We start from the raw sequence: 26,495 nt of genomic DNA on the forward strand, positions 1-26,495 counted from the left end.
TAGCTCATTGTGGTTTTAATTTGCATTTCCCTGATGATTAGTGATGTGGAGCATCTTTTCATGTGTCTGTTGGCCATTGGAATTTCTTCTTTGGAGAACTGTCTCCTCATATCCTCTGCCCATTTGTTAATCAGGTTATTTGCTTTTTGGGTGTTGAGGCATGTAAGTTCTTTATATATTTTGGATGTTAACACCTTGTCAGATATTCATTTACAAATATATTCTCCCATACTGTAGGATGCCTTTTCTTCTGTTGATGGTGTCCTTTGCCATACAGAAGCTTTTTAGTTTGATGTACTCCCATGAGTTCATTTTTGCTTTGGCTGCCATGTATTTTCTTCCACAAGGATAGGCAAACTTAGTTTCCAGTCAGTGCTCTCGGAGGCTAAGGGTAGGTGGCTACCAAAATCAGGGCTAGGTCAGGGAGGAGATGGCCTAGAACCCCACTTCCTGATCATTCTCTGACTCTAATGACAACTGCCTGCTAAGGGAGTGCAGGCAATGGCTCAGTAAACTATCTGAAACTAGTTTCAGTGTTAAATCCTAAGGTGACTCAAAGTGGACATTAGCATCACAGAATTTTAGAGGTGGAAGAGACCTTGGAAATCATCTAATATAATGCCTCTCAATTGTGGCTGCCCGTAGAATCACCTCGGAGCTTATAAAAAGTCCTGGCATGCTGACCCAGGCCAGACCAAATGAACCAGTCCCTGGAGGATAGGGCCCAGGCATCAGTAGTTTTAAAAACCTCCTGATAATTCTAATAAGTAGCTATGGTTGAGAACCCTTCTCTAGTTCATCTCCCTTCATTAGTAAAGAAATTGAGACCCAGAAAAGGTGAACTAGGTGTCACACAGCTGGCTAGAACCCAGATCTCTGCCTCCAAGCTGGCTTTTTCATCTGCCTCAAATAAATCCCTTATCAACACCATCACCTTGGATTTCCTACTGGCAAAACCAAAGTCCGTATGAGTGCTCTGTACCTTTGCATATGGTCAGCTTAAAAATATTTACTGCGTGCAATTTTTGCATCATGGATTAATAGACCTAGTTTGGCCTTGCTGGACCTTAGTGGGGAATAGGGTTATAAAGAACTATGATGACAGTAGAGCTGAATAAATGTCCATCCACATAGGACAGCCTAGCATGGGGCTGGGGTGTAGAAGGAAGAGTTGGTTTATTGGAGGTCAGGGGGTGGCAGGGGAGGTGCTGTTTAATGGGGCCTGGTGGGGGTTTAGAAAGGTCTTGATGACAAGTGACCGCTGTACCGCCTTCCCTGGAGCAGCGTTTAGCAGCCTCTGACTATAAGGGGGCCAGGTTTCAGGGCAGGGATGCTGGTGTGTCAGAGAGCCGCTGGGCTCTGACCTTCTCCCTCTGCTCTGCCCTTAGGAATGAGACCGTGCTGCACCAGTTCTGCTGCCCAGCCGCCGACGCCGAGCAGAAGCCCGCCTGCTCCGACCTGGCCTCCCCGAGGTGGGCACTAACTGGTGGCCGTCCTCCCTCCTGCCCCACGTCCTGCCCCTCAGAGCAAAGTGCAGGCCACCACGCCATCGGGCCTCTTCCTCTTGAGTCGCGCTTTTTCGTCTGTTTTAGCTCCTTCCTCCACTTGTATTTCTCCTTCCTTCCTCTGGATCCCTGATGAGCTATTCCTAACTTTTGGGGTCATTATACCCTATTGTTCAAATTTGGAACCTGTGCTCCTCCCCACCTATCAGCCTATATAATGTCATCTTTTTAGAGGTCGATGGAAATTAATTTGATTCTAGATAATAGAATCACACGGCAGGGGCTCTGGCACTCAGTAGGTGCTCAGCTAATGATAGTGCCCATCTTGCCTCTGTATCAGACACTTACTTTTCTCCCTAGCTTTTTCTCCTTCCACAAAGGCGCCAAGATGGCTGTGTTCACTGTAAGGGTTTTCAGCCTCCTCTGAGTTAGCTGACACGCTGTGGAGGGAGGCCCAGTGTGGAAAGATCAGGGGCCAGTGCCCAGGCTTTCTCTGCCCTCCAGTGCTGGGCTTGTCGCAGCCCCATCACAGTCATGCTGTCCTCCTCACGCACTCCCGTCTGGCTCCCCACCCTGCTGTCCTCTGCTCTTTCTCATCCTTGCCTGCACTGACCTCTTCTCCCTCTCGTCCTGGTCTGAGTGCCGTCGACCTCTGTCCTTACTATACACTCTGTTCTCTTCTCTTCCCCACCCTTTTCTTTACTAGTTCTTCACTTCAGTGTGAGTCAAGATACTTGGATTCTGGCCCAAAACCTGCCCCATCTACAGTCTCCTGTTGTCAGAATGAATTGGGGCAGGTGACTTAGCTCCCTGGGCCTCTATGTCCCCACCTGTATAATGAAGGGGTTGGTCCGTTAGAAAGTAACCTCTCCATACAGTTCCATTGAGCCCCTCATCTGTGCAGTGAGGTGAGAGTAGGTGGTCTATGAGAGAGAAGGGAGGCTCAGGGCAGGGCTGGCCCTCGGGCACAGAGCCTGCAAGGACCAGTACCCAGACGTGCACCCAGGGCATCTGACTCCTGTTGCTTCCCATTCCCTGGCTCAGACTCAATGATGCCATATTCCCCCTACTCTCTAACTAGAGAATAATCAGACATGGTAGCTGTGGACATAAAACTACTCCCTGATAGGGTTACTACTTGTTTTCCCTTAAAGGGAAGTCAGGGGGGGCTGGGAGGGGCAGGACTCTGAGGAGGGAACTATGGGAAATGGCCAAGACCAGGGGCACACACTCGGGACACTTTAATCCAGGGCTTTTGGTTGTGCCCTGAGGCTGGCCACGTTGGAGGCTGGGAGGCAAAGGGAAGCACTGACCGAGTGCTGTGTGATGCCCTGGGTGGTCCCTGTGCCACATACTGTGGCTGGGGACGCAAGGACAAGGGAGGCCCTGTGGTTCCTTGAAGAGCTCCCCATCCGGCCCATTTTTGTGATGCCTGCAAATTGAACATGGCTCACCTGGAAACAGGAAGGAAGAAGAGGAATGGGAGAATGAGAGAGCGGGAGAGAAAATGAAAGAGGGCAGATTGTGGGGCAGCCCAGGGGCCATCTGGGAGGGAGAGGTGGAGGATCCCAGCTCCTTCCTGGGAGCTGTCACTGTTCAGACACAGAGCCAAGACCTCGTCCTAAAAATGTCCTCCTTGGTGGAGGAGGAGAAAGAAAAATTGTCTAGCCTGCCTCCCAGTCCATCAATCTGACTCAGTTCAGTGGGCATTTAATTGCTACCATCAGACACCAGCGTCGGTGAGAACGCACCACAGTGCCCTCGAGAAGCCCCGTCCTGGGGAGGCACCCCCACAGAAAGCCTCTCTTGAGTTTTCCATGGTCGGTCCTATCTGCCATGCTCACCCCTGCCACTGTGGGGCCACCCTGCTGCCCTGGCTCCTGGTGGGAGGAGGGAAGGAGGGGGTGTGCCCACTCATGGGTGCCAAGGGAATAAGCTTCTTTTCCGAGATCCGGGCTGGGAGGGTAGGAAGTCTTAAATCTTAGTTCCCCTTGGTGGGGGAAGGTTGGGGCGGAGGTGCTGGGGGAGGGAGGTGGGGGGCATGGGGTTTCCTGGAATGCTGGTGCCTGGAGGGCCCGTAAGAACAGTGATGGCAGCCCACCTCTCTGAGGGAGGCAGGTCCAACTGCCCCCGGGCCGGGGCAGACCTTCATCCGCTGTCTGCCTCTGTGCCCAGTTGTTCCACATTGTCCTGTCTATCTGGTGTGTAGTTTTCTAGCATGTGTTTCTGTCTGTCTGTCTGTCTCTCTGATGTCAGTCCCTCAGCTTCTCTGGGAGGAGGCCCTATAGATATTTTCTGACAGCCCAACAGTGTACGTGTCAGTCGGTCTGTCTGTCCTTGTTTTCTTTTGGGGAATTCCATTCTAAGATCAGTTTCCTCCCCTCAGAGACCCCACACTGCTGCTCCCCATGCTAACAGTGACCCTGTCACAGCCCTTTACCCTTCCCTTTAACCGGGTGTCCCACCTCCAGAGAGTGTAGCGCCAACCTCTCCAGGAATGGGCCAAGGTCAGAGGCTGTGCAGGGGAGAGCCCTGGTGGGTGGGGGGCTTGGGCTGGGTGCAGGGCTTGGAGGTGCCGGGCTCTTGCCCATGGATCAGTCTGGTTTCCCACCATTACAGCCTCATTTGGAGGTTTCTAGGGATAAGCCAGTTGGTCTCTACAGGAAACCCCAGTAAGAAATCTAAACCAACCAGTCAGATGTCAGGGTCTTTGGGGTCTTTTGTGTGACCTCAGAGCTGACCACCCAGGCCCTTTCACCTTCTTCCCCTGCACCTGGCTGAAGCCAGTGCTGGCCAAACTGTGGGGCTGAGCAAGAATCCCGTCCCCAGAGCTCCTAGGTTCCTTCCCCTGGGAACTCCCCTGGCAGCTGGTCTGTGTGAGCTGATCACCCACAGCCCCTGGGAATCAGCCCTGTAAAGAGGGGCTGCTGCCACTTGAGGCAGACCCGTCACCCAGGGGAGAGCTGCCAGGGTCCAGGAGAGATGCTTTCTCCTCCCAAAGAGGCCGCGGAGCCCCAGCCTCAGGGATGGGGTATCAGAACAGCCTTCCCCAGCCGCCAATAGAGCAGTCTTTGGAGACAGGGTTGGGAGAAACTCCATCTTTGGACCTGAAACCTGCCAGGAGACAAAGCTGAGCAAGTTTACAAGCCCCGAGTCTGCATTCGGGAAGCCGAGGGGTGCACATCAGGGACTGGGGGAAGACGGAGCAGTCATGGGGCTGCACCACCCATGCAGGGTCCCTGGGTCTGACCAGCCTGTGCTGACCAGGGTGATGTGGCCCTCGGGTGAGGGCCAGGGGCACCAAGTGGTGCCAGACTTTCTTCCCCCTGCCCCACGTGCCCCCCCTGCCAGCTGATGACAGGGCTTTCTTCTGAGGAACCGAACAGGCCAGGAACCACAGCCCTTCCTTCGGTCCCGCAGGCCCCTCCTCCTCTGGCTCTCGGTGACATCCACACGATGAGCCCAGGGCCGGCCAGCCACCCCCCAGACCCAGCAGAACAGCAGCCTGCTCGTCTCCGTGGGTAGCAAGGGGCCCGATGAGGAAGACCGGCTTCTCGCAGAGCGACGAGAGGAGCTGATGGGCTCTCAGGGACCGGCGGCCCTCGGGAGGGAGGAGAACAACCCCCGGCCTGGGGGCAAATGGGGCATCTAGGGGGCACTGTGGGCCCCAGCGGACTGAGCGGACTCACCCCTGGAATTTCCTCCTTCCTCCTCACCGCCCTGCCCATACTCCAGGATGACACAGACACTATTTATTGAACATAATAGTTATTGAACTTGCCAGGGTTGCACTAAGCACTCTCAATAATTTATCTCAATTCTGTGAGATAGCCGCTATTCCCATTTACTGTAAGGAATCTGGGATGGAGAGAAGTTGGCTGTCTTGATAGGGAGTCCGTATGAGTCAGTTCTGGAGCTGAAAGGTGAGCAAACCCAGCTCTAACTCCGGAATGCACCACCTCTTTCCATGGAGCTGCCGCTAGGATCTTTCTTTTTTTTAAGAGCACAGGAGAAATCCTTCCAGACATTTCATTTGATCTTAAATAACATCTATTTCCCCTGATTATAAGTTATACTTGCTAGTTATTGACAATGTGGAAAATACAGAAATACATAGAAAATAAATATTGAATCCAGTCATATAAAATTAACCACTGTTAATACATCAGCAGGCAAACTTTCGGGGTTGTATTTTTTTAGGCACTGGATTTTGCGTTATCCCCTGATCAAATGAAGAGATTGTGTACCCCACTCAGTATAGGGCGTCTGAGAGAGAGGCACAGCCCTCAGCGGCCCCTCGCCGGCCCCCAAGCCCTTGCCGCATACGCGGCCCTTGGCACCTGCTCAGCATCCCACTGAGTGCGGGCTGCGGGAGGCGGCGCTCCTCCAGACCCCAGAGGCAGGGACCCCTTCCAGGGGCGGCTGTCAGGGAGAGCCTTCGTTGGCATTGCAGGGGCGCTCCCAGTCCCTCGGCCCTCTCCGGCTCTCCCCAGCCAGCCTGAGGCCTGGTCAATGGAGCAGCCAGTGTTTACCCAGCGATTACAGAGCAATTAAACTCTCAATCGATACAGTTTAGTCCTCAAGCAGCTGGGCTGGGGATCCTCGGCATCACGCGCCTGCTCCCTTAGTCACCTTCTGGGCTCAGAGGCTGCTGGCCACCTGCTCTGCCTTACCAGTGGAAGCTGAGAGGGGGCAGCAGGCCTGTGTGCTCCCCTCCCTGGGGAAACACAGAGAAGCCAGCTTTCCTCGGAGGCCCCCAGGGTGGGGATAGGCCTGGGTCCCAGCCTGCCCTGCCTCGGTCTCTGCTGTCTGTGCATTTCACCCCTGAAGCAGCTGTGGCAGGCGGGGCCCCGGCAAGTGGTTTGGCCTCCTTCAAAGTTCCATGGCTAGTTCCTAGAGGCCTCTCGGGGAGTTGGGATCACTGAAAATTCCCATGATGGCCTGCCCTGCAGTGGGGCATCTGCCAACTCAGGGCCCAGGGGGGATTCCTGGGATCCGGAAGACACTGGGTGTAGGACCCAGCAGTCTGGCCCCCACGAACAGCAGGGGCTGGGGAGGGCCTGCCCCTCCCCACAGTCCTCTCAGGGTCACCAGTCCTCTGAGGGTCTCTGTGCAATTAGAGCAGAACCGCCCTTGGCTGGGCTCTATAGCTGAGGGTGACCACGAGGAAGATGGCCAAAGAATTTGGCCCTGGAGCTAGAGAAATCTGTCCCCTGATGTACTCTGTGGCCTGTCTTTACCTGTCTGTGCTCTGCCCTATCGATGTCTTCTCTGCCAGATTCAGGTGGCACAAAAGGAAAAACAGATGTCAGAATACTTTCAGACCTTGGCACACATCCCCTCCATCCCAGAGAGTACCAGGAAACCTTTCTCTTGTCAACATTCTTGACTCTGATTCTAGGACGCTCAGCTGGCATGTGGAATTCATGTTAGGAGTCAAGTATTTGTCCAGGCCAGTTTCCTTATGTACTTTTCCCTCCCGGGCCTTCAGCCATCCTCTCAGGCTGGTGTCTCCATGAGACCTAGGTGTTGCCAGAGGGTCCTCAGGAAGCTCACCTGTCCACAGGCAGTGCTGGCGGCTGCACAGTTGGGGGGAGGTCAGGCTGGGGCTTCAAAGATCTCCTGGTTAAGACAGATGGCTTCCTGTCAGCATCGTGTTTAGAGACGATCAGAAAATTCCTCGTCACTCTGTATTCCTATTTTGTGTACCCAACTCATGAGAGAGCAAAAAGAACAGGAGCTGTCATGTACTGAGCACCTGCTGTGGCTGTACAGGTGTCTCCTTATTTAATTCTCACTAACAGCTTACTCAGTGTGCTCATGTTACAGACAAGGCAACTGAGGATCGGAGATGATGAAGGCTTGTCCGAGGGCTGGACACCTGGTAAAGGGCAGGGCTAGGATCTGAACCACTTCAGTCAGATGATAAAAGAAGGGAGGTGTTTTCAAGCCTAGGAAATACAGGTGTGGCAGTGGGGTAGATAACCTGCTCCCACTTCCCCCCACAGGGAACCTGGGTTGTAGTTCAGGCACTGAGAAAGCCTGGGCCTTTCTTTCCTGCCCCTCTACCCTGCACATGAGGCTGTTTGCAGATACCAGACAGCATTAGGTAAACACATCAAAGCAACCAAGCTGAAGATAGAAATGACCAAGAAAATATTTTCAGTGGGAAAAAAGCTCTAGGCTTTATTATTTAAAGGAATAAACAACTAAAGCTCATACTTCCAGAACAAAATGAAAGCCACTGCAAGGAATGTCGAGCTTTCTCTGTTCAGCTGGGGTTTGTCAATGCAGAGTTTTGTCCAGTTTTCTGGGAAAAAATGCTTGTTTCATTTGCTGGAAACTTCTTGTTTGAGTCTTCTGGGTATTCATCTTTCATTCCCAGAAGGAGTAACCTCTCTGCAAGCCTGGAGAGTTTTCTAACCTCAGTACTCCCTGTGCTTTTAAATTTTATTTTGCCTTCTCCCTGAAAGGTCATCTTCACCTATTCATTTATCTTTTAACCAATAATGTGGCCTTGAAAATAACTTATAATTTCATTAAGTGTTTCTGGTGTAAGACAAATAAAAGGGTTTAAATTCATTTCATCAAACCAAAAAAGAAGAAATAATCTTCATCTAAAGCAAGAGTATTTTAATCAGGTTAAAGACTACTGCCTTTGAGAAGCCTTGGAATGGCTTATGAAAGGAGATTTTTAGAGATGTCTTTTGTGATGATTAGAAAAAGGAACAACAGGAAAGACAGCTGTCTGTGAAGGAAGACTGGAGCGTGTTGCTGTCTCCAGCAGCAAGAGGTGCCAAGCAGGAGTGAAGAGAACCACAGGGTGTCAGGCTGGAAGAGAGCCCAGGGCTGCAGCTGCCCTTCATTGCACAGTTAGGAGGTGCTTTGCCCAAGGTGTCCCAGCTGGTGACGTGCAGGGCAGGGTAGAACTCAGGCTTCCTGACCACTCTGGTGCTTTCCACTGCCAGACGTAGACAGGCGCCCCCCTTCTCTCTGCCTCAGTTTCCTCAGCTGCACCATCATGGGTGGAGCATCTAATTCCTGAGGCCCCTGAAATAGTGACTCAGTAAGAAGACCATCTGCCTTGGCCAGGGGCAGGACCCATGCACAGAGAGCAGGAGCCTATACAAAGCAGAACTGAAGGCCGCTGGTAGGAGATGAGCAGACCCAAGAGGTGATGGGAAGGGCAACAGGAATGAAAACCAGCATAGGTAAGAAGCCAGAAGTGTGTGGTAGCCACAGAGTGTTCAGGGTCAGAGCTGTGCTCTCTAGACAGAAGGCCCAGTCCCTCCTGTGGCTGGTGGGTGATGGCCATGGAGGAGGAGGCAGCCTTCCAGATGTTTCTATTCAAGCCTAGCCCATGGCATACAGAGTGTTGGCTGGTAAGAGCCCAATTTCTGAAAGAAAGAGAGAGAAAACTGAGGGACTAGGCCCAGATGAAGGCCAACCTAGCAGGGCGTGCAGGCCCAGAGAGGAGGTACTGTAGACATCAGTGCAGGAGGGGAATGATCCAACGCAGCCCAGGCTGCACAGCTCAGGTGAGAATAAGATGCAGAGCAGAGGCATCTTATCAGGAAAATCTTGCCAGTTGACAGTTTGACTGCCTGTTCTCCTAAGAGGAGACAGTTTAACCCCTGTGAAGAAAGGTTTATGGCCTGGCACTGACCCCTGCCCCACCTGTGGTGGTGGCATGTCTCCAAGCTGGGATCTCTGAGACTTCTTCCGAAAGCCATTGTGTTCAGCATTATCCCTCCTCCTAAACACTTTTGGAGGGGCCCCATGAAACCCTCAGGCATGGGGGAAATGGCATGGCCATTGCGCCATGGTAAGCTTGTGAATGATTTCTACTGCAGCAAGAAAGATTGAAGCTAGGCATTAGAAAGGACTTCCAGTAGAAAGCTGAAGATAAGAAAGGCAACTCTAGGGCATTTTGCTCTCTAGTAACTTGATGGATGTCCAGAGCAATGCCCTATACTACTGGTAATTCTGCCATTTCCATCTCTTGTATCACAAGCCCTCTGTGTTTGCCAAGCCCACACCCAATGGCCTCAGGCACCTGTAGGCCATCAGAGACCTTTCCTCTTGCACAATGTGGTGAGGAGCTGGGAGGATATCCTTCCCTGGAAATGGCTCAGGACCAAAGAAACATCTGCTCCCCTGGGCTGAGGTGGGCAGATGTGTGTGGGAAGTGTCAGAGAGGATGGACTGAAAGGACCGCAGAGCCGCAAGAACACCTTGCCCCTTGACCTGCCTCTGGGATGCTCTGTGTGCACACACGGTTTGTGAGGTCACATTCATAGGGCTCTCCAGGGGCCCAAGAAGGACGAGACAAGTTCTTTGTTCTCCAGGGAGCATTTGCTGGTGAGCCAGAAGCTGGGGAGGCACATCAGGCCCAGATCAGGGAAAGAACCTGTATTTCCTGAGCAGCAAATAGATGCCGGAAGCTGTGTGATCACTGTCATATTTACTCCCACCACAATCATGTGGTGGGTACCCCCATTTTACACATGAGGAAACAGGCCCAGAGAAGTTAAAGAACTAGTCCAATGCCACCCAGCTGCTGAGTGATTGGATTTGAACCATGGTCTGTCTGGTTCTTAACCTCATACTTCTTACACTCTGCTGCCTTGTCCAGCCCTTCCCTGCCAGTAAGCCTCTCTTGGCATCATCTCTAACTCAGAGCTTTAGAAATTACACCATACAGAAAAGAACAATACCTCTCCATTTAAAGAACTCTAGCACAAGACACCAAGAACATTAAAAAAAAAAGATAGTTTAAGTGAAAGGACTGTTCTTTATTCTGAAATCATATCCTTCCTCCCTTTCATATTTGTGTAGCATTATAGGCAAACTGAATAGGCTTTTGCTTTTTATTTTCTTAGATGGCACAATAGCATGTTGGAAATCCTAAAAAGGAAAAAGATGGTCACTGCTTCTGTAGGGCTTTCTGAGCATTCTGCATGCCTTGCTACCATAATTGTTCCAGGGAGAGGAAAGTGCGGCACAAGCAGGTTAAGCAACTTGCCCAAAGCCACACAGAGGACTGCGGCAGAGCCAGCACTCAAAGCCAGGCAGCCTGCTGCCAAGCCCGCACTTGTCACAGCTACAGGGCTGCCCCTGCTTACAAGGCGGCTGACACTGCCTGCAGCCCACGTGCTCCCTCCTCTCAGGGACCCCAGGACACCCACACCCACACCCTGACCGGGCGCCCAGCTGGTGCCCAGCTGATGCCGCTCGAGTCCACCTCCTCTCGCATCGCCTGTGCGTCTCTTGATGGTCACTGCGGTCCATTTGGAGATCATGACACTTCCAGACCCCAAAGGCTGTGGGGAGGGGGCTGTGGTCTTGAAGGGACAAATCCATTTTCTTTCCTTTAAATTCTTCCTTACTGAACTAATGGGTTCAACCCTGCTGCGGTCAGACCCCTGCCATCTTTCCAGTCCTGCCAGCACGGAGCTGCGAGGGCTGCCACCCTCGGAGGGGCCTCCGATCCCTCTGGGTCTGCAAGTCCTTGAGGGTTCCTGAGCCTTCCCACAGGTGCGCCTGCAGCCCGAGTGCTCCTGCAGCCCACACTGCCCATGTAAAGGCGAGCAGGAGATTGCCCCTCAGGAAAAGCTAGGTAATGATAAATACAAATTCAGGACAGGGATTCCTCAGAGGAGGGAAGGAGGAATACATGAGGCATTTACGGCTTCTAAAGGGCTATTTCATGAGCTGAATACAAGTGAATATTTTTCTTTGCACCTTACATATGTTATTCATATTTAATGTTTAAATAGTTCATAATAAGGGGGAAAAAATAAAATAAAAACCAGAGTTCACCAAGCTGTAAATATTACAGGCTCTCTGTGCCAGCTGTGCACTGACTTTAGGTTGTGTGTTTGGAGACCATTTGAAAGCAGTGATTCTGGGGTTTCATCTAAGCTTGGGTGCAGTGAGAACATTAGGAGTGGGAAGTATCTGCTCTTGGGGGAACAACACAGGCAGAAACAGTGAGAAAATCCAACGTGTCTCCAAGTGCACAGTGGGTTCTGCTGCCAGGGCTAAGACAAACAGGCTTGTGTGAAATTGTGTGCTGAGTGTTGGGGGCAGGGGTGGGGAGGGACAGGGAGCTGGCAGGATGTCCTTAGACCTTGATTTTATTGTCAGATACATGCCTATTTATGAGAAAATAAAATGCTCAACAGTATTAGGATTCTAGTAGCATTTGTCAGGTGGACAGCTTGGGAGCCTCGGGTGGTGTCCTGAGGAAGCTCGTAGGTTCTGACCTGCCCAGGGGTTGGCAGCCCGCTTGGGTGGGCTAAGCAGGGGAGGTTCCCACAGTGGGCGTCTGTGGACAGTCTGAGTGCACTGCTCCTGTGGCCCACCTTGAGTGAGTATCCTGAGCATGGTGGGTCTGGCTGTGGGGAGGGCGCAAGCCCAGAGGTGGGCTGTGACCCTGTGACAGGAGGCCCGGCAGGCAGACCAAGCCAGCCGGCACCTTTTGGAACAGCTGTGGCACCCAAGCCTGGAGTCTCTGTGGGGCTGACAGGAGAGAGAATAACTTACCCTCTCAGGGCCCTTGGGACACGGGCGGGAGAAGCATCTGTCACAACCTATGAGGTCAAGGCAGCTGTGCAAATGGATGGGCCTGGAAAGCCACAGCTGGCCTCCTCCAGGGGTTTCTATTCTGAGGCCTGGCTTCCAGCTCAGATAATGGAGGTCAAGGAGCCACAGGCGGGGGCAGGTGCTGGCACGGATCATGATGTAACGGAGGGGAAGGGAGGCTTATGCTGTGTCCTTGGGTATTGAGGGTAGGGGAGTGGCTGGCTGGTAGGCGTGAGCAGTGATGGCACACGGTGGGCCCAGTGCCTGTGCAGGGGGAAGGGGAGATGGAGGAGACTGAGCATCTCCTTCCTTCCAGACGTCACAGAATATTGCTCAAACTGTCCATTTCATGATGAGGAAATGCGTCCAGAGAGAAGGTGTGTGCCTAAGATGATATGAAACACTGTGGGCAGAGGTGAGATAGGACCTGACTCCAGCTTGGCGCCCCTCCCTCTACCTTGAGCATCATTTTCTGGCCTGTCCTTTGAATCAGCACAGAGTGAATGTGTTCCCACATTGGCCCTCTTATTCACCTCAACCCCTGCTGAAGACCATCTGGGACCCTGGGGGAACTTGGCTTCCCTTGCTCAATGCCTTAATTCTGACCATCTAAGATCATCTGAATGGCTCAGATGAGGGAGAGAAAGAAGTATTTTGGTAAAGGCAGAAACGTCTTGAGATGTGAGGCATGTTGTCAGCTGCTGTCTGGAAAATGCCTAGTTTCTTTGTCCCTGAAGTGCTTTAAGACAAGCTGGCAGAGTTTGGGATAATCTAGTGCAATCAGTCAGGCCCGCCGGGGACTCTTCCAGCCTGAGGGGTCCTTCAGCCTTCAAGACACTCCCGGCAAGGTCTCTAGGAACTGCTGTTCAGACCATTGCTCAGATGGGAAAACAGCCCTGCCTGCCCCCAGGTGGTCCAGAAGCCTCAGGGGCTGGGCCTCCGACTCCCCTTCTGCCTTCACCCCAAGCCAGCCCCTGGTAGGGGAGCCGGAAGCCTCCTGCCCTCCCCTGGCCTCACACAGCTCTTCAGTTGCTCCTGGCCGTGTGGCCTCACAGGCCTTCCTGGGCGCCCAGGGGCGACACTCACTGCCTGGAGCCGGATCCCTGGCAGGGACTGCATGAGCACAGATGCTGGGTCCTGTCAGGAGCCCCTTCCTCACTCAGCCCCCCAGAAAGGCTGCACTTCCCACTGTGGCCAGCATACCAAACGCTGAGGTCGCGTCATCTTCATCACTCTCTTGGAAAGGGGACAGTCACACCCCATTTTGCGAACAAGAAAACTGAGGTGCAGCAAAGTTAGGTGTCTTGCTCAAGATCACCCATCTAGTAAATTGCAGCACCAGGGCCCACATGTCACTCAAGCTCTCTTCCCGGTGAGCGAGGACTCCGTCAGGCAAGGGTAACAGTGCACAGCATCTGAAAGCTCTGTGGTGTGTGGAGCCCCAACACTTTGTGCGACCACAGCTGCTTGTAGCCCTTAGCATCATCCTCAGTATATGGAAGATAATCCACAATCATCTTCCCAAAATAGTGATTTTAGCCTGATCCATGGAGTCTTGTAAAGCCTCTGAGTGTGGAGGTAGAATTTGGCATGTACTAAATAATGAGCATTTTTCTGGGGAGAGAGCCCAGAGTTCTTAACAAAGGTGTCTAGAATCCAGAATGGCTCGACTGGACTGGGGGCAGGGAGGCCAGGGTCATCTCAGCTGTCAAGAAGACAGAAGTTTTGGAAAAGCAAAGCTGAGTATCCATCACTGATTTGGTTCTCTGGGAAGCAGACTCCGAATTCAGGGTGTGAATGTTTACGAGGGGATGCAGTCGGGATCAACACCTATGGAAGGGGAGGCAGGGACCCGCCTGGGGCAAAGGGAGGAGCCCAGCTCAGGGGCCCAGGAGAAGCCTTGGCCCATGCCTCTGTGAGCTCAGGAGTGAGAACCCATCAGACTTGCCCCATGTGGGATCAAAATGGTGAGGCTTTACAGCCGCCTCAATCAGGGCTTGGATGCTGACAGCCCTGGAAAGGATGTGACTTTGGGCCACGTAACTCTCTGCACCCGAGATAATCCCTAACTGGGCTGATGGGGCTGACAGGGCTGACCGCTGTAGGTGGTCTCCAGCAGTATTCCCAGAGCTGGGCAAGAAGTCATGCCGGGAAGGAGGGTCTGGGTGATGCACCACCAAGCCCACACAGGTTTCTCTGTCCTTGGGAAGGTAGTAGAGATGAAGTGATATCCATCCATCCGCCCACCCACCCATCCATCTATCTGTTTAACATTTATAAAACATGCCATATGACCCAGCCCACCATGATAAGCCCCTGGGATAAAAGGATGTACCCGGCATAGTCTAGTGGAGGAGAAAGAGACCCATCAATGAATAATCAGAGTACAAAGTGGTGGCCATTGCTGAAATCAAAGCAAGTGCCAAGAATTATCAGAGCACACTGTGGGGTGGTACTGACTCTGGGGGCCAGGAGTGTGCCCTGAAAGAGCTGATAGGGCAGAGAAAGGGATGGCTGGAAGCAGGAAGAGCAGGCACACAGGTCATTCTCTGAGCAACTGCTATTTCTTCCATTTCTCAAAGACTCAGATTCCCCACACTCACACCCTGTGTTCTCATGCATGAAATAACTGCTGTGGATGGCCTGGGCCCTGTGTGTGTATCAGCCCAATATCACATGGGCACACATTTTAAGCCTTCTTAAAAACATTTCATCTTGGTGCCACCCACATTCTATCTATTACCTTCTCAAAGTGGTGCCCTAACCCAGGAAGATTCGTGTGACTAGCACCTATCTCCCTTACGTCTACAGTGACCCTGTGTTTCTCCAGGCAAGTGGGCTACCATCCAAAGAATCTGTTTCTGCAGCCGGATACGGAGCCCAGGATAGCTAAGTTCACCAGGATCCCCCTCCAGAGGTTTATAAGAAGCTCTGCAGGCCACACAGTGAATCCTGTCCACATGACTCCTGTTCAAATGCCAGGATGCCTGCAACCTGACCCGCTAGGGATGGCAGCTTCATGATGTGAGGTTGGCCCAGTAAACCCTGGAGGCTTACGGGACTCAATCTGTCCTGAGGGGAATGATGTTCTGGGCACTAGAACAGTGGGCTTGCAGTTCCAAAAGAGCCTGTGGAGTGAAGTAGATGGGCTTCATCTAAATTGAAGTAGCTGTTCCTTCTAGTGTGATAGCCATGGATGGATATTTTAACCTCTTTCCTTGGACCATTTTTATAGATGGGGCACAGAGAGGGAGCAGAGGCTAGGAACGTTCTGAGCACTCAGGCCTCCACTGCTCCCTGACAACGTGCCCCAAACCCAAATCCATACAACAGATAGCAGAAAAACGCCTGCCTGAGCCATGCCCCACATTGTGCTGGGTACCACCAAGGAGAGTGCCTGTGGTGCAAATGATCCGATTCCTTAGACGGCATGGATCCCAAGACTTGGTGACCCCCAAGAACGAGGCCCTTCACTAGTGGATGGAGAGCGGGTGTAGGAGGAAGCCTCAAGGAAGCCAGTGAACCTTCACTTGTCCCCCTAAAGATCCTGGGAGCTAGTCTGGAGCTCTGGGAAAAACCATGAGGTATGATTAAAAAATTCTACTGTTTCAGTTTTGTGAAGGTTGAAGAAGGCTCAATGCTGAGAACCCTGTCCACATTGGAATCCTCCATGCCGTTTTGCTGGGAACTCCTTTGGAACTGTATGTAGGGTTCTAGCTTGGAATACAATCATACCACCATCACCATTTATCAAGGACTACTGTGTGCCAGGCACTGTACTAGGTTCTTTGCAAGCTGTATTTATTCCTCATGGCAACCTTGCAAAGGAGTTTTTAGGATGCACATTTTGCATATGAGGAAAGGGAACCACAGGATGGTGAGATGACTTGCCCAAGGTCACATAGTAAGTAGCAGAAATAGGATTTAACCCAGGTCTTCCTGACACCAAAGCCCATGTTCTGTGCCCTCCCCATATTCCCTTAAATTGCCCTATGGCTGATAGCCATGCTGTTGTGTTCAAGTCTGGGAGAAGTCCAAGGAAGAAAGGCAAGGACTGGGGCCCTGTTCCAACCACCTTTCGCCATACACCTGGGAGGACCACAGTCTCTCAGGAACCTGTACACTTAGGTGGGCAAAGGCAGAGTTCATTCCGCCTGCCAGAAAGCCTGGCCCCCAGGGCTGGTGGGCCTTGATGTGGCCTTGGCACTGGACTCTAATCCCAGACAACCAGGCTGGAAGGATCCTTAGAGATGAGCAAGCTCCCAGCGTGTGACAAGTGAGGAAGCTGACCCAGGAGGAGGACACGAGTCACCTACATACAGCTGCAGAGCTTGTTAGAAGCACTGTGTGGGCGTGTGTGTGCATGTGTGTGTGTGTGTGTGTGTGTGTGCATGGGTGCACAGGCACATATGCCCATACTGAAGATGGCACTGGGGGCCCCCTGACTCTCCGACTCTATGAATGAGCTCAGGTGAGGCCTTGGAACCTTTGTCTATACCCAGAGGGGTAGCCCACAGAAGGCTATTTTAAAATTTGTTTTGTTTTAAGATAAGTCATTTATTTGGGATAAGGTGACACCAGGAGGTGTTGATGGAGAAGCAGAGGATGAGACACACAAGAGAAGGAAGCCCTTACAGGTTCATTAATGATCAGATCACTGCGTTAGCAACTGGGGTTCATTCCCACTGGGCACATTCGTGAGATAGCATGGAATGTGCCTCAGAGTTGCTCTGCCCAAGGGATGAGGCAGCTGTGGAACTTAACCACCAGCCGCCACCTCATTAGTTGAGCACTGCTACCAGGGGGCACTAACTCCCCAGAACCTCTTGCCAAGCACACTTCAGCAAAAAAGCAAAGGGCCATTATTAAAGGTGTTCGTAGCCCTGAGTAGCCACCCATTCTCTAAAGAGTCTGGAAAACCTTTTGGGGTGGAGAGGCCTGGGGCCTCAGTACCAAGGACAACCCAGAGAAGAGGTAGTGAGACTGGATGCCGCCCCCCAGGCCCTGGAGGCAGGTTGTGCTGGGAGAGGGCAGGGTTACTTCTCTGCACCCTGTGGGAAGGATGGGCAAGTCCTACAGAAGGAGGAGTTGAAGTTAGCCCTTGAAAAGAACTTCCTGATGATACTAGTGCAAAAACCTCATCAGGTGTCTAGAGCTCAGCCAGCCGTGCAGCTTGAGTAACGGCTGCACAAGAAAGGAGGGAGCAAAGAATACAAGCAGCAAGGAGGGCTTCCCGAGGGAGTCTGAGGCTCCTTCTTGGTAGGGCTGGCCAATGAGCTCCCGTTTATCTGGAAGAGGAGGCGCAGAGGGTACTGGGAGGACAGACGGGGGTTGAGGGCAAGGACCCCTCACCTACCCTTGGTTATTCTAGCACACTGCAAGTTTGGGGGGAAGCAACAGGAAGAGGGCTTGTCTCTGCTTTGGGGCATCTTACATGGAGGCAAACCTTGGAAGAAAGAAGTCCTGAAGTTGCCTACCTCCCTGACCATGGCCACCCCGCCCTTCTGGGCCCTGCTCCTCATCTGTGAAAAAGGGCGATTGGAAGGTTGGACTGAATGACCTTGGGGTCCTTCTAGTCCTGACCTTCTGTCAGCTGTACAGGCCGTCTCCATGCCCCTTGTATTCTCTCCAATCTACCCCAAAACAAGTATTAACTGAACCCTCATCATCTGCCCAGCACTAAGTGGGGAGAAAGGGATAACATAAGAGTGTAGGCCTGGCCTCTAGGAGGAGGTAGACAGGGGAAGTACGAGTTAACGTCTTGAGCACTTACTCTGTGCCAGGAACCACGCTAAACACCTTCCATAGACTGACTCTTTTACCCTTCACATAGCACATAAGTTAGATACTAGTACCTCTACCATATGGATGAGGAAACCAGGTCTTAGAAAAGAACTACTTAACCAAAGCCACATGGTGGTAGAGCTTGATCTGAGCCCATGCTGTGAGCCACGATGCTTCATTTCTTCTGTGAAATAGATAGTGACTCTGTAAGCACCACTCTAGAGTTCAAGAAGATAGCAGTGAAAGCTGGAGGCATCTGGGGAGGCTTCATGGAGGAGGTGGTTTAGCACTTGGCATTGAGGAAGGGGCAGAACTGGGAGGCTGGCCAGGGAGGGGAGCAACCTGAGTGCACTAACTCTCCCCAGGGTGACTCCAGTCAGTAGGTATCTTCTTCGAGTAGGCAGGTGGGTGGCAGCTATGGCTCAGCCTGCTGGCAACTCCATGAGAAGAGAGGAGGGGCCAGGGAAAACAGATGCTTCTCTAGACCCAGCAGGGCAAGCACCCTCCTCTTCACAGACCCAGCCCAAAACAACGAGTCCACCCATCCTGGAGGGGCTTCATGTCCAGGCCAGGCCTACAAGCATCACCCCTTCCCCTGACTCATTTGGGCAGGCCTATGAATGGAGCTGGTTCAGGATGGATCAACTTCTTTCCAGCTGCCTAAGCCAATGGCTAGAGACAGACCGCTGAAAATTATGGTAGTTCACACTTAGATACAGCAGGGACCATGAGCCAGGCACGGTTTTAAAAACTTAAACTAACTTAAGCCTTTCAACATTGCTATAAGGTGGGTACTATTATTATGCCCATTTTATGGACAGGGAAACGCAGGTACAGTGATGTTAAGAATGCGCCCAGTGTCCCCCAGCTAAGAAGCAGTGTCCAGACTGGAACCCAGGCAGTCTGCTCTCACTCTGCCAAGCAGAGGTTCACGAGCTCTGATCGTAGCTGCTGCTTCTCCTGTGCCTGGGATAGCCTCCCCAAATTCAGGCTCTCCTTGCCCGGGGCTCTTCCTTGCCAAGATAGTCCCTCCTAGCAGGGACAGCAGGAGGCACCCCCAGCAGCCCCCATCCCTAGAAAGGCCCATCGCTGCTGGGAAGGCCAGGCTAGAGTGCCCGGGCTCCCCCTCCAGCCCTGCACCCACACGCACCATGTCCCCCCACCCCCAACCGAGCACCGTTGCCTTTTGTTCACAGTGATGGCTCCTGCGCCCAGGCCGGTGGGGGCGTGGAGGACTCCGTGGCAGCAGCGGCGGTGGCAGCCGGCAGACCCAGTGCCCATGCCCCGAAGGCTCAAGCCCAGGAGCTGCAGGAGGAGGAGGAGCGGCCGGGGGCGGGGGGTGCCTCCCCGCGGGCCGGCCCCCAGCGTGCGGGCTCCCCCGCCCCGCAGCAGCCTGCCCTGGCGAAGGCGCTCTGCTCCCACGCCCCTAACGCCTCCGATTACGAACTCTCCCTTGACCTAAAGAATAAACAGGTACCCAGGGCCTCCAAGGGGTGGGGTGGAAAGGGTGGTGAAGGGGCCCTGCCTTCGGGGGCTGTCCAGGGTACCGTGGATCTCCCCAGATGGGCCCAACTCTGCCCAGGCACACCTCTTTTACCGCTAGTTCTCCCACACTGAACTAGGCAATCTGCCCTTCCCTGCAGCCCAGTTCCTCAGGCAACCAGCCTTTGCGTGGCAGAGGCCACAGCCTTGCAAGGCCGGACCCCCAGGCAGTGTGTCCAGGGTTCCGCTCCTCTCACCCCGTGCAGGAAGCCTAACCTGCCCCATACACCTCTAGGCAAGCAGCCCACTGTTCTCTGAGGAAGTTCCCCACCTCCACCTGCTGCTTTGAGAAGATAGCCCAGCTTACATGCTCACCCACAGGGGGCACACAGGCTCAGGTGAGGCACAAAGACAGTGGTCTCCTCCAGGAAGACTGGGGATTCCCTAGATTAACCCAGACTGGGTATTGGAAAACAAATCCCATTAAGGGATTCCAGGCCTGCATTATTTCCCACAGTCCGTCTTGGGGGACAAGTAAGAGTTCTGAAGGGAGGTCTGTAGGTGTGTGTGTCTGTGTCTGTGTGTGTGTGTGTGTGTGTGTGTGTGTGTACTCATGTTACACAAGGTTAGGGAAATGTTATGACCTGATATTTAAAAGAATATTGCAAGAAGCAGCACTGAACTGAGTGGACACAGGACGTGTGTCCCGACTCTAGCTAACTGTGAGTTTGGGAACGCCAATTAAGTGCTCTGGGCATTGGTTTCGTCATCAGCAACACTGGGAATTAGACCTTGAGTCATCTCCGGGGTCCCTTCTAGCTCTAAAATGTGTAGGTTCTGAAGAATTGTTCTTTAGCTCGATGGACAAAATGAGTCTTGGGAAGGGAAGCTGGCAGAAAGGTCACTGAGGCTGTCATGACAAACCAAAGAACTTTTTTTCAGCATCAAAGCCAAGCTGTTACCCTAGCCACCTGTCGGCAGAGCATCTGGCTTTCAGTAACACATTTAACAAACTCCCATGATGTCTGTGTGTCAAGATAGGAAGTGCATGGGATGATAACATAGTCAGATGGGTCATTCTCACACAGAATTCTTAAAAACGCGTTGGTTTTTCTGTCAGTGCACTTTCTGGAGGAGAGTGGGGTGCTGTCCTTGGTTCTGCTCAGTCCAACCATTTTGATGGTGCTACTTTCTGATCATGAAAAGTTGAAAGTGGACAGCTAATACCTTGATGGTAGTAGAATCCAAGACTTTAAGAAAATTCCCATCAGTACAGAAAGATGGTTTAAATGGGAAAAGTCAAACAAAATAGGGAAAAATCTAAAGTTCTGCTCTTAGCTTGGAAAAGCGCACAGTGTTGTAAGATGGACAGGGATGGTCCTGGCGGGAGGCCTTTAGGACCTGCGAGCTCAAGATGAGTCAACAGCCATGAGGCAGGGGCCAAAGAAGGGAGCACAGCAGCCTTCAGAGAAGGGCAAATAGAGGCCCCGCCTGAGGGAGCCGCCGGCCACAGCCCCCCACTGGCTACTGGTCAGGGCCTGTCTGGAGCCTGTGCTTGGTTCTGGGGCCTTCATTTAAGAGGGAAATGAAGGTTCTGAGGTTCTCCCAAGAAGGAAAACAGGATTGGCTAGAGTCATATGGAGAAGCTGTAGACATGAAAATGAGTCTTAAATATGGAAGAGCTGGCATGGGAAAAATGTATTTTTTATCATTCCAAGCAAAAATAGCAGTACTAATGTATGAAAACTGTAGGAGAAGAAGTTTAGCTCAATTACGAATTAGAGCTATTAAAAATGTAGACTGCGTTGCTTGTGAGGTAGGGAGTCCTGTGTTACTGGAACGCTTTTGCAGGGACTGGAGGACAGTCCAGCTGGGACACAACAGTGTGGTGGGTGGTCAGACGGCCAGACGGGAGTCCTCTCAGTTCCACATGACTGCTCCCTGAGGACAGAGACCATCTCTTATTCATCTCTGTGCCCTTCTCCTGGTATCTCGAGAATGTCTCAGACACTTATGGACATGGTAAGAGCTGAATGAGTGAATATTTTTTGAACAACTATGATGCGCAAGGCAACAAGGGAGTGAGGTACCAAAAGGAAAAAAAGCATAGTCCCTACCTTCCCCCAAAAGAGATTACAGTTCAAATTAATGAGTATCCAGTTAACAACAGTGAGGAAACTCATGCTTCAGCTTAGGCGGGAGGATTAGTTTAATTCTGAGTTACTAGGTGGATATGGAGAGTTGTGCAGGATTCTGATTGGTACCGTGGACCTTTTTATAGTGGACATAATTCTAATAGACGGGTTTGCATGTCAGGCCTGCAGGAGTGGGCAGGAAAGAGGTGGGTTGGTCAAGGGTGTGATGAGGCCTTTGTGCTGAGTGAATCTAGCTTTGGGGAATAGCTTACCTCCCCTGGCTTGTGTATCTATCCAGCCCAAGCATAGGCTGGAGGTGGGAGGAAGAGGACAAAAAGGGATTGAGAGGCTAGAGCAAATTTATAAGAGACTGAGATCAACTCCTTTCTTCTGCAAACGAACTGTGTGACCACGAGCAAGTTGCTTAACTTCTCTGGGCCTTAGTTGCCTTGTATCTCATCTCTCTGGGGCATCACTATTCCCCTTGCCTCTACTGCCAACCTGCGTACTCCACGTCCACACTCCAGCACTTGGCCTTGGTCACTCCTTCTCTTGCCTTGGGGCTCACTTCCCATGCTCCTCTGCCTCCTGGCAGCTGCCCCAGCTCTCTGAGAGCTGTCCTGGCTACCCCTTGTCGGGGATCCCACAGTACCCAATGTCCCCTGTCAGAGCCCCAGACCTGGATCGTCTTTTTCTGTTTGCTTGATTCCTCCTTGAAGGGAGGGCACATGATTTATTCATCTCCGCAGCCCCAGTGCCTGACACAGTGCCTGGCATAGGGGAGATACTCAAAGGATGAAAAGGAGAAAATAAATCAGTGACCTGAAGTGGTTAAGGATGGGCATGCAGCCTGCAGGCAGGACCTGACTCTACGTTACACTCTTTGAGATGTAGGATTTAATATTTTGGTCCCCTGGTCCTCACCAGTTTTACAAATCCTGTAGTCCTTGAACTGGAAGGAATCGGAGACAATCTGGATCTCCTTGTCCACTTGCTCCACCAGTCTGTCCAGAATCCCAAGTGTTTTCCACAGCCCCTCCCTCTCCTCCATGTCTGCTCCATCCCCAAACCCCACTGATGTTACCTCTTCACTATTTCCCAAGCCCTACCTGCTTCTGCCAACCCCACTGCCCCCACCTGAGGCCTGGCTGCCATTGTCCCTCACCTGCCCCCCTGGGGAACCCCCACAGGGTTCCCTGCTTAGAGCTGCACCTCTTCCAACCTAAACCCTGCTCTGCAGCTGAGACCGCTACATAAAGAGCATATCTGATCATGGCACCCCCTGTGTAGAAGCCTTCCACAGCTTCTCATTGTGTGTCAGACAAACTTCTGCAGGGTCTTCTACTACCAGACCCAACTCCACATCCTGCCTTGCTCCCAGGCTCCAACCATTCCGATATGCCTTTCTCAGAATCTCCATGCCATCTTTTGCCACTGTCTCTTCAGGACTTTATTTCCCCTGTGGGGAATACTCCCCACCAGTTATCCAGGCACACCTTGCCAGGAAACCTGTACTCAGACTTGGGGGCTCAGCTCAGTAGCCCAAGCCTGGGTATTCACGCTTACTGAATGCCCCACGGCTGGCTCTGCCATCTGGTCACTGTCCCACTCATAAGGGCAAGGACTCTGTGGCTCTCAGGGCTGGCCCAGACTTGAGCACACTGCACACCAAACACTTGCAGGAGTTCCATCCACTTCTTAGTCTGTGAGGAGCCAGTGCCCCCTAGAGTTGGGCAGGAGACCTGCCCCGCCCATGCCCAACACCATTTTCCTCGGGCCTAGGAAAAGCTCAGCATTGGAGGAAAATGGGAAGGAAGGAATGAAGGGAGAGAGGGAGGGAGGGAGGATGAGGTCCATGCCCGACCTCCCTGTTCTTGGCTGTCCCCTCCCCGTGGCCACAGTGAAGGGTCCTCCTGCACAGCTTCTTGTCCTCTGCGCTGTCTGCCCTCAACTCTCCCATCACCTCACAAGTGAGGTGGGGCCACAACCAGCAGGGCCAGGGAGGGAACACGCAAACCCCTTCGGGGGTCCTTTAGGGAAGTCTGTGGCAAGGATATAGAAGGCCTAGAAGTGGTTTCCAAATTCATTCAAGCCCTTGAGGGGGCTTGTACCCTGTTCTATGCCACCGCTGGGGAGCAGCCCAGCTGGGATGCCCACACTACCTCACTCTCTGTGCTGTCCAAGCAGGGGCCACCGAGCTGTGGCAGTAGAATCTGGGCCCTGCTCCCTGCGTCAGGGTCCTTAGTGGGAGCCACATTCTCTTTCTGGAGGCAGCCCCCAACCCACTCCCACCCCAGCAGACCTCCCACGGTCAGCCTGGAGGCCAGCCTCACCGTGGAGACCGGCCTCACCGTGGAGACCTCTCACAGGGAGAGGAGGGGGCCACACTGCCAACTCTCTGGGCCTGTTTTATCATTTGGGAAATGAGGGGTTGTAGGAGAGCATGTAAGGCTCCTTCCTACTCTGACGGTGAGGCAGAGGGTGGCAGTGAAGGCAGGCGGCATCAGGCTGTCCCTGTGATCCGCTTCATTCAATTCAGGGGATGATATTGCACAGCTGCCCTGTACTGGGCCCCATGTGAGGCCTGGGGACCCCACGATGCCAACCACGTGATTCCAGTCCTCAGGGGGCTGGCATTCCAGGGTGGGCACTGACATGGAACCGGTGCTAGTGGCACTAACAGCACTAACCGTGTGTTGGACACAGTGCTCTCTGAGCACTATCTCCCAGATCCACATACTCTCCCAGCGAGCTAGGTGCTATTACTACCCGCATTTTAGGAACAGGAAGACTGAGGCTTAGCGATATTAAGTAACTTGCTTAGGAACACATCCCTCGGTATGTATCTGGTGCAGCTGAGATGCGACTCCACGGTCCACGATTTTAGCCAAGTGCCCTCCACCATGTCCTCCACTACAACCGGGGGTGGAGGGAGGGGGGTGCACCTGAAGATGGCAAGCAGCCTGGCCTAGGGTTTAAAGCAGGCTTCCTGGAGCAGCCTGCCTGAGACAGTCTCTGACGGGGAGGGGCTGAGCCATAGGACCCCTACCCCACCCGGAAGGCAGCCAGGAGAGGTTCCCAAGGGCAGCCCTGCTCCTAAGCAGGCCCCCACGCCCTGTCCAGCACCACCTGTATTTTGGACAGTGGGCAGGGAGGCGGGCACACAGGGAAGACGCAAGGGTCCTGGCCCTGCCAGTGCAGGCTGGCCTCTCCCATGGGCCGCCCTGGGAATCTCCAAAGCCCCCAGCCCTCTCCAGACCCTCTGTTCCTCAGCCTCAAGGAAGTTCTGCAGGCTCATACCTACTGTTCTATACTGTGCAATCTTGGATCAGAGGAAATCCTCGTGAAAAGCCCCCCAACCCGGGCCTAGCACCCCCACAGTCTCCAGCACCACGGCTCCCAGCCGGCTGCTCTCCTCCCCCACCGGGGCTTGGAATCCATTTCTCAGCAGCCCTCTGCCCTGTCAGGCTCAACCGCCGCAGCAACCTGCGAAGAGGGAGCATATTCCAATTAACACTGAGAGGCTCATTAGAGACGGAGCCCCCTGCGCCCCCCTCCACCGCTGCCTCTGGCAGAAGCTGAGGAACTGCTCTCTTGGGAGGAGGTGAGGCCACAGATACCCATGATTCATGGCATTTAAAGAGAAGCTGGCAGAGCTGCTCTGGGGCCAGTGGGCCCAGAAACCCTGCCTTCCATTGGGCCCTCCTCCCCTCCCACATCCATCTCATCAGCTCCCTGACCCTGGTTAAGAGCAGGGTTAAGGTGGGTGGGAGGGCCTGGCTAGTGTGGATGGGGCTGGCCTGGGGCACTGCTGAGCTCCCAAGCCCAATGGGAAGGGACTGCATGTGGTGGTATGGGTAGGGGTCAGTGGGGGAGAAAGGATGCAGCATTTGACTTGAAGCACAGATCTGGAAAAGAGCCTGGGTTTTTATTTCCCCTGGGATGTAGGACAGAGTTCAGTTTAGTTCATGTCCACAACATTTATTAAGCCATAGCCATAGCTCCTGCTCAGCACTGAGCACCAGGAATGCAGAGCTAGATAGCACTCTGTGGCCTGTAAGGTATAGTCTGTGGGGGCTGCGAGAACATCTAGGGTGGGCACTGAGGGAGGGAAGCAATGGGGCACTGCAGGCTGGGCTGCAGCCCAAGGCTGGAGCAAAGGGGAGACATTTGTGTTAAACTCATTGGAACAAATGGAGAGGACCCAACAGCTGAGTTCCTACACCATGGTGGGCAGGTGCCCTGTGCCAGGCTCCTGGTGCTAGGCTTGGCTCCAAGGATGTACCTGAGGCCTCGAATAACTAATGCTCTGTTGAGTCTGGGACAGAGGGTGGAGAGGGAAGGATGGTTAGATGAACATCACAAAGATTAGGGAAGACAACAAGAGACAAAGACAAGTATGAAACAACATACTCTGTGGGGCCCAAGGCCGGGATACACCTGTGTGGCTGGACTCTGAGAAGGCTTCCTGGAGGAGGCACATTTGAGATGGGTCTTGAAGGAAGGGGGAAAGGTTCAGTTGGAGGAAAAGGGATGAGAGTGGAGCTGAGGGTGGGGCGAACATTGCAGACTGAGGGGAAGGGCTGAGCAAATGCTCAGAGCTGGGACCGGGGTGTAGGCTGGTGGCGGAGCAGGAGGCGGGCTGGGCAGTTCGGAGACTGGGTGGTATTCCTCAGCATCGGAATGCCAAGAAGAAACATTTATACCTATTCTGGGCAATGGTCTCAAACAACAGAAGCCTATGTTCACATGCGCTCTTGGACAACACTGATCAGCATGATACAGTGTGAGATGGGTGGGCAGTGTGGGGGCAGAGGTAGAAGGAGGCAGGGAGGCAGGGAGGACACCTGGAACGGTCCGAGTAGGGAATCAAAGGCCCAAGTGACAACAGTCTGGTAGACAGGTGAGGAGGACTGTAGGTGTGGGCAGGAGATACAGGACTTTGAGGCTGACTTTTGCAGAGGACAGGACAAAGGAGGCCCAAGGCCAAATGCGAGTTTCC

General features: G+C 53.0%; 1 protein-coding gene across 5 annotated transcripts in view; it reads left to right on the forward strand.

Moving 5' to 3' along the window:
• The window catches only part of IQSEC3 (IQ motif and Sec7 domain ArfGEF 3), a 106,743-nt gene that overhangs the window by 38,801 nt on the left and 41,447 nt on the right, over positions 1 to 26,495 (forward strand). For 4 of the 5 annotated variants that reach the window (XR_005056840.2, XR_005056841.1, XM_037001588.2 and 1 more), the window contains exons 2-3: positions 1,389 to 1,472; positions 19,073 to 19,349. The exons of the other annotated variant lie outside the window; for it this stretch is intronic. Coding sequence is in view for 2 of the 4 variants with exons in the window: in XM_037001588.2 (XP_036857483.1) it covers positions 1,389 to 1,472; positions 19,073 to 19,349 (361 nt within the window). In the remaining 2 variants the exon portion in view is untranslated. The remainder of the gene's footprint in view (positions 1 to 1,388; positions 1,473 to 19,072; positions 19,350 to 26,495) is intronic. 5 annotated transcript variants of the gene reach the window in all.

Source organism: Manis javanica, chromosome 15 (genome assembly GCF_040802235.1).
Source record: "Manis javanica isolate MJ-LG chromosome 15, MJ_LKY, whole genome shotgun sequence".
NCBI lineage: Eukaryota > Metazoa > Chordata > Mammalia > Pholidota > Manidae > Manis > Manis javanica.